Consider the following 15,033-nt stretch of genomic DNA (forward strand, 5'->3'; position numbering starts at 1 on the left):
TATATATATATGAAAGGTGGGATAGAAAGAATATAAGAAGTGAAAATCAAACAAAACACAGGATATGGAAAATAGACGATAACATGAAAAACGACCATTCGCAACAAATTTCCTATATATATATATATATATATATATATATATATCATACATTAAACGTGAGGTTGAATCTTGCTTGTTTGCTTGCAATGTTATCCAGCTAAACTGTCGCATAATGTGAAAATACTATGAATTAAGTCGCCCCCGAAATGTGAATGCGAAAGCGAATAAAATAAATTTCACGTAAATCGGACAACTGGTTATTGAGATACTATTTTCGGAGTATAATTATTCAAAATGGTGCGTAATGAGAAAATTCTCCGAAAATAACTTAACCCAAGAAGGGAAGAAACTCTTACCTTTCGATTAGACACAGTGACTTGACAATGAAAGACTACGATTTCTTTATAACATCTTTCTATTTTCGCTTTTGTTGAACACAGTATTTTAATCATTTAGAAATATTTTGAAATGAATGTGATTTCAAAAATGTAAGTTGTTTGTACAGTAAGTATTTATATTTTAGCTTTCTTTAAACAGACAATATTTTAATGTATTTTCAAATTATTTTCAAATGAATACCATTACAAAAATCTAGTGGAGTTATGTATTTTCAGATGTATCAATTTGAATGATATTTCTTGTATCTAAAGATGGCGATACAACAGAAACGGTCGACGGCTTTCTTTGGTGAATTCAACAATTAAAAATGTGATTTTCTCTATTCCTAGTTTTGTTGTCTAATACTCTGAATTTCTTGAATTTCTTCTAAATACTATTTAGATCTATTCGTCATCCATGAGGAATTACGCTGGATGTGTATTCTACTTGCATTTATTGGTGTCTGATTGCTGGATATTGTTAACCAAATTCGGTTAAAGATGAGTGATTTATTGACATCTGCCTGGATTTTTTCACACCTTTTCCTCCTAATGCAATCACACACATATGCGCATGCTCGCACGCGTGTGTGTATTATACATTCCCTATTTATATCATCATCTTTGGTTTTGTTGTCATCATTCTTTTAAATTCTAGCTTCTGAAGTGTCTTCGGTGGACAGTAGAATGAAATCTTCCATTGCAATCCAAATGGTGTTTACCATCGGACTACTGATCATTTCTTTGCTGACTTATTTTGTGAGGACTTGGAGGCCTTTGATGATCATAATATCAATCCCGTCAGTGGTGTTCGCTATCGTCTATATCTGGTAGGTATGCATGCGTGTATGGGTGGATGGATGGATGAGTGTGTGTACATGTATGGGTGTATGATCATTGGCTCTATGTATGTACAAGTGTATGGATGTCTGTGTATATGTATGACTGGATGTGTGTATGTATATATACATGCATGTATGTACGTATGAATATATGAATGCATGGGTGTATTGATGTATAAACGGATGGACTTGAGCATGTGTGGGTGCATTGATGTATATATGTATGGATAGATGAATGAATGTGTGTGTGCACTTATTTGTATATGTATATACAACCCGTCACATAGTTGGCAACTAAACTTAGAACTCTAGAAAGCTTACTTGGGGAAGCGGGTGGGAGTGGGGTGTGTTTGTATTGGATACCCTCCAGAATGAGAAACAAAACCCATCAAAGGACAGCTGGGGTTGAGGAACCCTTAGTCTTTGTTTAGATATCTCTCTGGGGGGAAGGAAAACTCTGATCTAACACCTGTACCTTCGTTTCAATCCAATTATGTAGATTAGTTCTTCTTTTGGGGCAAAAGCATTCAATGTTTAGAGACGGGTAATTTAAGAAGCTTCAAATACAGGCTTCACCTGACTTCTTAAACATCTTTATTAACATCATAGGTGCAGGCGTTGCTGTGTGGTAAGACGTTTGCTTCCCAACTACATGGTTCTGGGTTCAGTCTCGCTGTATGGCACCATGAACAAATGTCTATCTATCTAGACAGACAGACAGACAAACAAATATATAGATAGATAGATATTTATATAACTTAGGGTTTGGTCGTCATTGGCTCAGTTCATAGCTAGCTTATTAGCATCGCGTGGAGATGTCTTTTAAGAAATATTTTGGGACACCATGGACCATTCAATCAAAGATCTGTGGTCGGCTGAAATGTATCTATGTGTTGGTGCTTTGTTTGACACTTCTTTGAGTAATCTGTCTGTTATGGGAGAATCTTGTACACCCCCACGTGATTGAGAGTGCAATAAAGGATTTGAATAAATAAACAAGTGTTTGAACTGTCCGGAGTAGTCGATAGTGTTGATCGACCATATCGGTTACTGTTTTAGTTCGCTGTGTGTAGGTTTAATATCGGACCTACGTTTGTGTAGTACGGAATGTGTTCTGTATGAGTGTATATTCTTGAATAGCTTATTTTAGATAACCATCATCCAAATATTTATTTGGGTAATACTTTTTTACACCCGACGTATACGCGTATGTCATAAACAGTTTTGGTGACGAGATTATTCGAAGCTCTTGCTGGACGGATTTTTCTTTGAACACAGAAGGTTTAGTAGCTTCGGTAATTCAATTACAGCAAAAATAGCATCAGAAACAACAACTACAACAACAGCTGCAACAGTTGTTGGAATTTCCGAAGGAACAACAGCTGTTATTTCAACTGATACAGAAGAAAACAGAAAATGCATCTAGTTCGTTCACCCCTGACACGGTCGCAAACTCCATCCGAGTGTTCGTATATAACCCAGAGGAGTTCGTATATAACCTAGAGGAGGGTATTACTTTTCCTGCTTACTTTAGAAGGTCTGAGGAAAGTTTTACAGAAGAACGCTCCGTCTGACAAAACGAAAAACCCGGCTTTTGCCAAGAATGATGGCACCAGCCGAGCATGAAAAATATTGAAATTACATATTACACCAAAGGGACCGTTTTAAGGAAACTGGGATAATTTACCAAAGATTTACAGCGAAACAAAACTCTTTGTTTTATACGCATTGGCAATGCATGAATATTTCAAAAAAAAAAAAAGAGAACGATGATTTTATTACGTACGCTGGAATCGTTAATAGGGAATGCGAGAAATTTAAAATTAATGAATTAACATCAGACATGTTTAAATGTTTAATTGTTTTCTCGCAAGGTTTAACGGCAAAGAAAGACGCGGAAGTTCGAAACCACATTCTAACTAAATTAGAGCAGAATCAGAACAAATTGAAGTGAGAAACTGCTTTCATATACACTCGGTGTGATCGAAAGTAAGAAATGAAAAGCAGAAAATTAATCCATGTCTTAGATGTGAATATTAACACTACAGGTTCGACTGCCCTTATAAAAATCGAAAATGCTTTGAGTGGTAAAATAGGTCATAAAAATCACACTGTAAAAACAAAACCTAGAAAATGGCTCAACAGAAAACATCACGTAAACACTTTATCATTGTCGAGTAATATAAATGAGACTCAAAAGAAATTTGTGTATGTAAAAATTAATAATACAAATGTAAAATTACATTTAGATACGGGTAGTGACATTGCTCTAATTAAATAAAACATATGGAAAAAACCGGGAAACCTACACTACAGAAAACCTTGAAGATTGCTCGTGGAGTCTCAGAGATTAAATTAATTCTTAAAGGCGACTTTATCTGTGACATTACATTTCGTGGAAAACTATAAAAGCGAAAGTTTTTGTATTAAAAACACAAGCAACCTTTTTGGAACTGACTGGATGGAACTTTTCGACTTATGCGATTTACCCATAAATAGTTTTTATAAAAACGTAACGGAATCGTGCGTCAGTTCAAATACAGAGTCAGAAAAACTTTTAAAAAGAAGTGAAAAGGTTGTTTCCTGATGTCTTTTTTCGGATGAGTTAGGTCGGTGCAATAAATTTAAAGGAAAATTGAAGGTAAAAGAAAATTCATTGCCAGTTTTCAAACCCAAACGTAATGTATCGTTTGCAGCACTGGAACAAGTGTATAAGGAATTAGACAGGAAAAAAATGGTTGTAAACAAGTGTTATTGTGATACGGTCCATCTCTGTTTCCAATCTTCAATGAAAACATGTTTGGTCAAGGGGAAATATTTCTTTAGTAGGAAACATGTGAGGGTTGACATCAAGAAGGGTTTCTGGCCATAGAAAATATGCCTCAACACATTCCATTCAACTCTTGCAAGCATAGAAAAGTGGATGTTAAGACAAAGATGATGATAAGGACGACTATAAAGTAAGTCATGAATGTCACACAATCTCATTTTATCCACTTTATAAACACGATTCATTCTGTCAATTATGATATTCAGTTTCATGCTTCGACTTTGTTCCTGTGATACAATGGCACTGACTAAATACATATTCCTATTTCTCATGATGGTCCAAGACCCCTAAGGTGTAGGTTTGGAGGAATATATAACTCATGGCCTCTTAACCCCTAAAGAATGAGCAATAATTTTGATCCTGTCAGTTGAGAACGTAAATGAAGAGCACTACTTATTTTTTAGTAAGTGGTTACTTGAAACAAAGGCAGTGGACAACAGAAGAAATTTTCAAAAGGAAACTCCCATCAAGCTAGTGTTTGGCCTGTTAGTTCTTGGTACTTTGAGAGAGCCAGGCCTACCTAGGTTATAACACCTAGGTGTCCTCCAGCTGTTTTTTAAATACTGTCTTTAGTGGAGATTGATCCTGAGACCTTCAGGCTTAATTCCACTACTCCACCTTGTCTGACGTTCCACATCACTTAGCTGATCCACAATAACAGCATGTCGATATTATTATTTTCCTTTAAAGCTTAGAAGATATGGGCCAAAACACTTGACTAAGTGGTGATGGTCGGGTCTTCTGCTGTTCAGTGCTCTTGGGAGTTTCTTACCACTTTCCTCCAGAATTGGGAACATCAGAGCTTTGGAGCCACAGAAATTAATCACTCACACCTTGACAACACAGGCACTTTGGGAAATATGAGATGCAAGTGAAATGGAACCGTGTGCATATGCAACCTCACTTGGTTGTATTTTTAATGTATTTTCTAAAGAATTGTCTGATGTTTAAAAAAATCCATGAAGCAGAAAGAATCAGGGATTTGGGTATCGGGAGAGATAATGGAAACTGATGTTAGGGACCCATTACCTAATATTTATATTTGGTGCTTCCAATAACGAAGGGAGAAAAAGAAGGAAAGAAAGAAAAAATGATAGAAAATGCTATTAGCCACTGTAGCAAGAATATTTACTTTTGAATATTTTCAAATCCAGACTTGTTAGATTCTGGAAGAGCTTAGAATACAATGTAATTCATTGCAACCACTTTTGGACAATAAACATATGCAGTTCTATGTATATGTGTTTATATGATCGTATATGCTGATGTAGGTGTGGATTTGTTAATAAGAAGTGTGTTTCTTGACCACATGATTGCGGGTTCAGTCCCACTTTGTGGGACCTTCGGCAAGTGTCTATTATTATAGCTTTAGGCCAACCAAAATCCTACGATTTGGTAAACAGAAACTGAAAAATACCCATTCTATCTGTCTGTCTGTTTGTCTGTATGTATGTACGTCTCTTCTATTTTTTAATTATTATAAATCTTCCGCTGAGGAGGGACCCTGTTTCCAGCAAAGTTACAAGGCTCCATTTTTGGGATGTAGTTAACACAGACAAATTCACATTTGGGACTTGAGAAAAGTCTTGCATATTTTTACTGTTCCACTCACAGATTGCACTGGTAATGTACGAATTAGCTGGTCGATTACTCTTTCTGAAAATCCCGTTTTATCCAGATTCTCATTTAAGCATTTACTAACAAAAGTTAGTGCTCCAATTATTATTGGTATGAATATGAAATCAAAGTCTGGATATAGAAGCTGGAGGTACATATGTATGTATGTATGTATGTATGTATGTATGTATGTATGTGTACATGTGTGTGTGGGTGTATTGATGATGTTTTCTGTTTCCTATTTGAAAGGTTCCTAGACGAATCTCCCCGATGGCTCCTCAATAAAAAGAGAACAAAAGATGCCAACAAAATTCTTAGCAACATCGCCAAACTGAATAAAACAGTTTTGCCTCAAACAGAAATCGTCAACGTTTTCTCATCGAACAATAAAAGAGTAGAAATCTGGAAAATGTTTACCATTCCTCAGCTTCTAAAACGGACCCTAATTATGATGCTAAACTGGTGAGTGATATTACAGTTACCATTTTCTGTGTATTCTTTATATTTTATCGTTTACTTGTTTCCCTCATTTGACTGCGGCCAGGCTGGGGCACCGCTTTGAAAAACTTTTACTCGAATTAATTGATACCAGAACTCTTTCTATGCCTGGTGCATATTCTATTGGATTCTTTTAAACTAGTAAGTTATGGGGACATAAACAAACCAGCACTGGTCGTCAAGTGGTGGTGTGGGACAAACTCATGCACAAAGAACACACATAGTTATATACGCATGCATATGTATATATATGATGGGCTTCTTTCAGTTTCCATTTATCAAATCCGCTCACAAAGCTTTGGTCAGCTCATGGTTATGGTAGAAGACATTTGACCAAGGTACCACGCCGTGGGACTGAACCTGGAGCCATGTGGTTGGGGAGTAAGCTTCTTACTATACAACCATGCATGCACCTATATTGATCGGGAAAGCCTCCGGCCCATCAGGAATCACCGCAGAGGTACTTAAAATATCTGGCGGTGTAGGCTATAGTCTAGTTACCTGTATAGTCAACCAAGTGAGTCATACCCAATGATTGATGTAGCAGCACCATAGTCAACTGCTACAAAGGTAAAGGTGACGCATTAGATACAAATAATTACAGAGGTATCAAGTTGTTGGATCAGGTGATGAATGTCACGGAGAGGGCCATAGCCCAACTAATTAGGGAGAGAGTCAATTTAAATGAGATGCAGTTTGGGTTCGTGCCAAGGAAAAGCACCACTGATGCTATATTTCTGGTAAGACAGCTGCAGGAGAAATACCTAACCAAAGATAAACCTCTGTACTTGGCTTTCATTGACATGGAGAAAGCCATTGACAGAGTCCCCCGATCCCCTATCTGATGGTCTTTGCGGAAACTAGGCATAGATGTGTGGTCAGTGAGAGCTGTACAAGCTATGTACAGTAGGGTGTGTGTTGGCAACGAGTATAGAGAAGAATTCCGGGTAGGTGTAGGGTCTACCAAGGATCAATCTTCAGCCCCCTCTTATTTATCATAGTCCTCCAGGCAATAACAGAGGAATTCAAGACAGGATGCCCCTGGCAGCTCCTCTATGCTGATGACCTGGCTCTAATAGATGAATCACTATAAAAACTAGAGGAAAAGTCACTATTAAAACTGTGGAAGCAAGTGTCTTAGAGTCAATCTAGCAAAAACCAAAGCCTTAGTAAGTAGGAAGGCAGACAAATCACAAATCCCTTCAGGTAGATGGCTCTGCTCGATCTTAGAAAAGGCGTAGGTAGAAACTCCATAAGATGTACCCAGTGTAAGCTATGGAGACTTAAGAGGTGCAGCAATATCAAAGGAAGGCTAACTGGGAAGATAGTTTTTGTGTGTGGTAAATGCACGAGGGCAATAAGCATTGAAAATGTGCAGAAAACAGTTTCCGTCACATGCCAGGGGGGAAAACTAGAAGTAGTTGATAGCTTCCGTTACCTAGGTGATCAAGTCAGTAGCTGCTAGAATAAGAATATCATGGGAAAATTTCAGAGAGATTCTAACTCTGCTGGTAACGAAAGTCCTCTCGCTCAGAGTGAAAGGTACACTGCATGACGCATGTGTGCGAACAGCCATGCTACACGACAGTGAAACATGGGCTGTGACTGCTGAGAACATGCGTTAGCTTGCAAGAAATGAATCTCCGCTGGTTGTGTAATATCAGTGTGCATACACGTCAAAGTGTAAGTGCCTTGAGAGAAAAGTTGGGCATAAGAAGCATCAGATGTGGTGTGCAAGACAGAGACGACTACGCTGGTATGGCCATGTGTTGCGTATGGATGAGGACAGCTGTGTGAAAAAGTGTCACACCCTAAGAGTGGAGGGAACTTGTGGAAGAGGGAGACCCAAGAAGACTTGGGATGAGGGGATGAAGCGCGACCTTCAAATGTTGGGCCTCACGGAGGCAATGACAAGCGACCGAAACCTTTGAAGATATAAACATAAACATCACACAAGCACATAAACAAACACGCCACATAAACATATAAACCATCTACTCACCATGTATCCAACACACTAAAGTTAACTGGCTCTCATTGGCTAACTCTGTCTCAGTTAAGTTGTCTTAGTTGTCTATATTAGACAGTTAGTTGTATAACTTTACTTGTTGTTGGTCAGCAACTTTTATCCAATCATTCATATTATATAAAATATTTCATTTCTTTTATATAGGACGACTGTGAGCTTGGTATATTACGGCCTTACTTTTAATGTTGGCAAATTGTATGGCAATCTCTATGTAAATTTTTTTTTGAATTCGGTTGTCGAGTTTCCAGCGAACATTCTCTGTATCCTTCTGTTAAATCGTGTTGGAAGAAAAAAAATGTATGCTAGCCTGATGGTTTTGGCTGGAGTTGCTTGTATTGCTGGAATATTTCCCGTCCTCTATGGCACTAAAGGTGAACAAACCATTATTATTATTGTTGTTATTATTATTGTTGCTGTTATTATTATTGCTGTTGTAGTTATTGTTGTTGTTATTATTATTATTATTATTATTATTATTATTATTATTATTATTATTATTATTATTATTATCATTGTTCAGTAGTTTTACTTTTGTAACGTGCTTTCACTTCACTACCAAGCGCAGCTCTGTGCGCCTTGGGTATGTGCTGTGGTTAGCTGTGATGCTCTTATGGTTACTGTATTGAAAGTGTTTTGCGTAGGATGTGTGCAGTGCCCAGTAGTGCAATTTTCTGTGTTATTATTATTATTATTCATTTGTCTTATTTTTATAGCGTGCTTTCATTTCACTACCGAGCGCAGTTCTGTGTGCCATGGGTATGTGCTGTGGTTTGCTGTGGTTTGCTGTGGTTTGCTGTGATCCTCTTATGGTCACTGTATTGAAAGTATTCTGCGTAGGATGTGTGCAGTGCCCAATAGTGCAATTTTCTGTATGTTATATATATTTGTAAGTCCTGGTGTTTTTGTTATGTATTTGTCTGAATATTTTTTTTTATCATACCTAAGGCACCTACTATGATAGGAATTGTTTCTGTTTTTAGATTCTGCATTCGAGTTACCTCTATTTCCAGGTCTTTGTATTTTGAAAGTTTCTCCATTATTATTATTATTATTATTATTATTATTATTATTATTATTATTATTATTATTATTATTATTACTACTACTACTACTACTATTACCAATGTTTATGCCAACCATATATCTATAGAGTTGAATCTATGCTTGTTAATCATATGTTTATTTTTCTTTCTTACTAATCTTATTTGTATCGCTGTTTTTGTTATTATTTAGCTTAGTTAAATAAGACTGCTTGTTGTTTTTATTTTCATTTTTGTTAGAGTCACTATCAAGCTTCATCGTATTTAATATTCTATCATTTCCGGGAATTTTATAAGTATTTTAATTCTGGATACACCAAATGTTGTCCTTATACCCAGCCTCAGATAATGCGTGGTTATAGTAATTTTGATTTTGTGAAAGATACATACTCACTAGCAGAAGGCCTTGAAATACGATTTGATATATGTTTAACGATATAGTCTATGATGCTCCTAGAATGATTAGAAGTTTTACTCACTTACCTTAAGCACTCATTCTGTCTATTATACGGTTGGTGTAGTTCAGTACTGAAATCCACTGTAACATAAAAGAATGTAACTTTAGTATGATAATTTTCTCTCGAGATAGAGAGGCCAAGATGCTTAAAGAATTGAAGAAGTTTTTGTTTCCGGAACCTTTGTAGATTAACCTTATTAGTCATAGAGATAAGGAAAAGTGCGTCAATTCTATATAATCCACCCCTAATTCAGGTCATTCAATATGAATACAGATAAGAATGTAAATACCCACAAAATCAGTTACTTGAGCTGAGTCACGGAACCCCATAGTAATGTCGAAATAGTCCGAGTTCAGTTCTTTCCATCGAATTCAATTGTGGTTTTCCTAGCCATTAGTATTGTATTAATTTCACGCTTGGATGAATCTGAATTCTTCATTGCGAAAATTAAGGCCATATTAGATATTATAGGGTTCATGGATGAGTAGTAACTTGATGTGTCAAACTGAATGAATTTCGTTCGCTTTTTTCGTTCCTAATATTCATGAACCAATCAATTACTTCCAATGAATTAGACCACAAATATAATTTAATATTTTGTCTAAGCTTAGGAATATGTTTAACAATAATAAATTTACAAATTTTACCAATATCTGATTTAGATGGGTAAAGTAGACTAACTTGTGGATTGGCATTATGTAATTCTACGAATCTTAGTAAATACATTTGGGATTTAAAAGATAGAAACATTAAGTAAGATTTAAAGGGATCTGTTATTAGTTACGCGCCATAGTACAATTGTGGTAATTTTAAATGTGATCTTTGCCTTGAGGCATTATGTAATTACATCTAAATTAATATTATTGAATTATAAAAGGAACTTTACAATGAAATGTCCTTACAAATATAGAAAAGCATTTAAATATTTTAGTTCTAAATAACCCATTAAATGTAATTGTTTTTTTTATATAATATGATACGCATAGTTTTTCTAAAACTTTTAGCGTATTTAATAGATAGATAACTAATTGTTGTGGCGTAGAATTTGTATGAGGGGTGGGGCTGAAAGTTCCTGGCTTCAGGTAAAAGGAAATACAGAAGGATCGGTTAATTGTGATTTTATTCAACATATTCCCTTTTCAGATTCACACACATATTGCAGCGGTCCTTCAGTTTTTAAATCCTGTAAAAAGAAATCGAAATGTTGGGCCTCCAACCAAGCGTCTGTAGCAGCAATCACATCCAAATTGGAGTGAAATTCTGTTCCCTTGATGACTGTCTTCAGTTGGGGAAGGAAGGAAGTGATAGTCGGAGGGGGCCAAGCCAGAAGAGCAAGGTGGATGGACTACCTGTTCGAAACCGAAGTCGCATGTTTTCTGTAGTTTCACGTGCTGTGTGTGCTAGTGCTTTGTCCTGCAAAAAAAAAAAAAAGATATTACGGCTCAGCTTTCCACGGTGTTTCTGCTTCAAATCTTCCTGCAGTTCACCCAACAGAGACATGTAGTATTCTGTATTGATAGGCGACCCTTTGGCTGGTATTTTATGAGCAGTACTCTGTCTTTGTCCCAGAATACTGAAGCCAGAATCTTTCCAGCTGACATCTGGCTCTGAAATTTCTTGGGACGCAGTGAACCGTTGTGGCACCAGTCCATTGACTGCTGCTTGGTCTGGGGATCATAATCGTAATGCTAAGTTAAATGGGCAAAAAAGAGAAAGATATATTGTATACCATCGAAATGTTTTGTATATCCTCTCATAAATAGTTGTCTTACTTCTCCTGTGAAGTTAAGGGCAATACACTTTCACTTTCAGAACCCCCCTCGTATACACACACATACGTGTGTGTCTTTATCTAGGTGTGTGTGTATCTTTGTCCTCCACCAATGCTTCACACCAGTGTTGGTGTTTTTATGTCCCTGTAACTTGACAGTTCAGCTAAAGAAATCAAAATAAAAGGTACCAGGCATAACAAATATAAATAAAAAAACAGATAGAAACAAAGAATATATAAATAAATATATACATACACACGCATACATATTATGTAGGTAGGTAGGGTAAATCGCAGCTGTTTCCTCTTGAATAACATCTGCTTATTCCATTATTACAATTCAATATGTAATTTACTGTTGTTGTTGTTGTTGTTGTATTGATGCGAGGTATATATGAGAGTTGGAAATTCTGGAAATATTGTTTGCAGAGTTATTTTATAACAAATCAGGAAGTTGGAACATTCTTTAATATTATTTATTCGCCATTACACATGTTTCATTTGTGAATAGGAACTACAGAGTTTTACATGTTAGATAAGCATGTCAGAAATTTCTTATTAGAAATTCTTCAGACAGAGAAGTAAAGAACCCAAAACTTACATTTGGCTGAAATAGAGTTTAAATAGATTTAATAAACATGAGTTTTATAAGAAGTTGGGGGGGGGGGAGAAGGGAGAGTAAATTAAAAAGTAAAGAAAAGAGAAGAGAGAATTACACACACACATAAGGAATAATGCCATCTTCTCTGATGAATCCTCGTTCACTCTATTTTATAAATTTGGCTGAGTTTATATCTAGAGACAGTGGAAAGAAGCCTTCAACGCCGACTCTTTAGCCCCAACTGCAAAGAATGGAAGTGGCTCTGTGATGATTTAGGCAGCCATAATATGAAATTCTCTTGGCACGACATGGCAGATTTAACGCTAAGGATTATCTAAGTATTTTAGCTAATCATATCCATCCAACGGTGAAAATGTTGTTCCCTGATGGGAGCACAATCTTCCAGGGCAATAATGTGACAATTTACATGATTGTTATTCAGAATTATAAGAAAAGCACAAAAATGAAGTAGACCACGCCTACAATCATTCCAACCAAACATGACTGAACATTTTTGATGCATTTTGGGATAACAAGGGAGAAGACGTTTCCTTCCACCATTGTTATGGAAAAATGTAAACAAGGTTTTATTTAAAGAATAGATCAAAATTCTCTTAACAACATCCAGGACTTGTACAAGTCAATTCCGCAACATATTAAATCTGTAATTAATGCTAAACGTAGACCAATTCCATATTAAATAATAAAACTTCTATTTAATCCGGTGCTTCCATTATTCTATCCAAAGTCTTTTAGAGAAGTCAGAGAATGGATTATTGAAATTATGTACAGCTTAGTCAGCCATTCAGAGAATTATATTAAGGGTCCACATGTCTGTGAAATACCGAAAAGGGTTGTTTTTGTCTTTTTTACTTTAAGATTCTGTCTTTTATCTTTTTCTTTTTCAGCACGTCGATGGATACTAACTGCCAGTTCGATATTCGGCCGTTTGTTTATCACTGCAGCTTTTGGAATTGTGTATTTATACACTTTGGAATTATATCCAACTTGTATAAGAAACGGTGCATTGGGGGTTTTGTCCACCTTTGCACGTTTTGGCGGCAGTGTGGCACCTTACACTCTCAATCTTGTAAGTATTTAGATTCTTTCAGACTTCGCATTTGTTTTGTTGTTCGCCCCTTTTGTTAGTCCACCCATCGTGGGACCAGCACAACTAGTAAAGAGATAAAGTTAGGCTTATCTTTCTATGGATTTACATAACAACATACGAATAAGGGAATATGATCCATCAGACCAGGCACAATGGCTATAAACCTTTTGTTACCGTATTTGGGATGAAATACACTGTATTTGTTTCAAAGAATTTAGTAAAATAGCTGAGCCTTTTCTTACCACATTTCTGAAATACACAGCCTTTGTTTTAATTAATTTTGAAATAACGAAGAATTTAGTGAAATAACTTTGTCATTATTAAGCTGCTACTCCAGGTGGTGAGCTGGCAGAATCATTAACAAACTGGAACGAATGCTTAGCAGCATTTCGTCCGTCTTTACATTCTGTGTTGAAATTCCACTGAGGTCAACTTTGCTTTTCATCTTTTCAGGATCGATAAAATAAGTACCAGTTAGATATTGGGGTTGATATAGTTGACCTACCCAACTCCCTCTAAATTGCTGGCCTTGTGCCAAAATTTGAAACCATTGTTATGCTGCTAATTTAACAATAAAACAAACTCGCTCTGCCTTTCTCTCGCGTTGGTTTAGTCCAGTCGGACATTTTTAATTTCTCCTTTGCGTTACTCCACATTTGTCTGTCTGCTAGACCCCGACTTTTTGTTGTTGTTGTTTTTGTATATGTATTATTTTTTGTTATATATGTATTATTTTTTGTTGTTTATGTATTTTTTTGTTGCTGTCTTCACTTGTCTCTAAGGCCATATTCTGTCTATTTATCTTATTTTGTCCCTCATCCGTCCACAAACAGTCTCGAATCACTTTCATCCACTTTCGTTTCTCCATTTCCGTATACCTTTTTTTATTCTTGTTTATCCGTCTCATTTCGTCTTGTCATGTTTTGGTTGCCTCCAGTGTGGAAGAAATATCAATAATGGCACGAAATTGCACCTGAGCCCTTGGTCGATAACTGATGAGGAGTTAGTGGCTTTCTGTGTTTGTTCTCCATTCATCTCACCTTCGTGTCTTTTTGCCATTCATTTGTTTATTACTATACGTATTTGACTTCTGAAAACATTATTCACGTAACGCACTCCTTGTTTTTGTACGTATACGTGTGTGTGCGTGTGTGTGTGTGTGTGTGTGTGTGTGTATGTGTGTGTGTGTGTGTGTGTGTGTGTGTGTGTGTGTGTGTGTGCTTAAATTAAAACAGGGTTGACTATAAGTGTGCTTGTTCAGTAATGACCTGTTGCCAAACAACAACAAAATAAACAAAATCATATTTTTTCTGGGTTTTTTTTCAGTCAGATTTGGTTTCTGGTAAGGTTGGTCGAATAATGCCAATGGTTCTTATGGGAGCACTTTCCATAATCGCGGGGCTATTGTCATTGCTGTTACCTGAAACAAACAACCGGAAAATGATGGACAACTTCAATGATGTGACCAAATCTGGAGAACTGGAGTTAGCGTAGGTGTCTCTCATATGATTTAAACATCATCCTCGTCACCACCACTACCATCATCATCACCATCAGTAGTAGCATCATGATTGTCATCATCATCATCAATATCATCATCATCATCTTTGTTATCATTATCATCATCATTATTATCGTTGTCATCAACATAACCATCACCAATATAATTATCATCATCATCTCCATTGTCAACATTATTGCAATCATCATCATCATTGTTGTCATCATTATCATCATCATCATCATCATCATCATCATCATCATCATCATCATCATCGTCATCATCATCATCATCATCATAATTTATATCATATTTC

At 36.2% G+C, this 15,033-nt stretch overlaps 1 protein-coding gene across 1 annotated transcript in view; it reads left to right on the forward strand.

The window, feature by feature from the left end:
* LOC106879662 (organic cation transporter protein) overlaps positions 1–15,033 on the forward strand; it is a 58,846-nt gene that overhangs the window by 4,951 nt on the left and 38,862 nt on the right. The window contains exons 2-3 of the mRNA XM_014929332.2: positions 1,078–1,249; positions 5,958–6,170. Of these exons, the coding sequence (XP_014784818.1) occupies positions 1,107–1,249; positions 5,958–6,170 (356 nt within the window). The 5' untranslated portion in view covers positions 1,078–1,106. The remainder of the gene's footprint in view (positions 1–1,077; positions 1,250–5,957; positions 6,171–15,033) is intronic.

This window comes from Octopus bimaculoides, chromosome 10, assembly GCF_001194135.2.
Source record: "Octopus bimaculoides isolate UCB-OBI-ISO-001 chromosome 10, ASM119413v2, whole genome shotgun sequence".
NCBI lineage: Eukaryota > Metazoa > Mollusca > Cephalopoda > Octopoda > Octopodidae > Octopus > Octopus bimaculoides.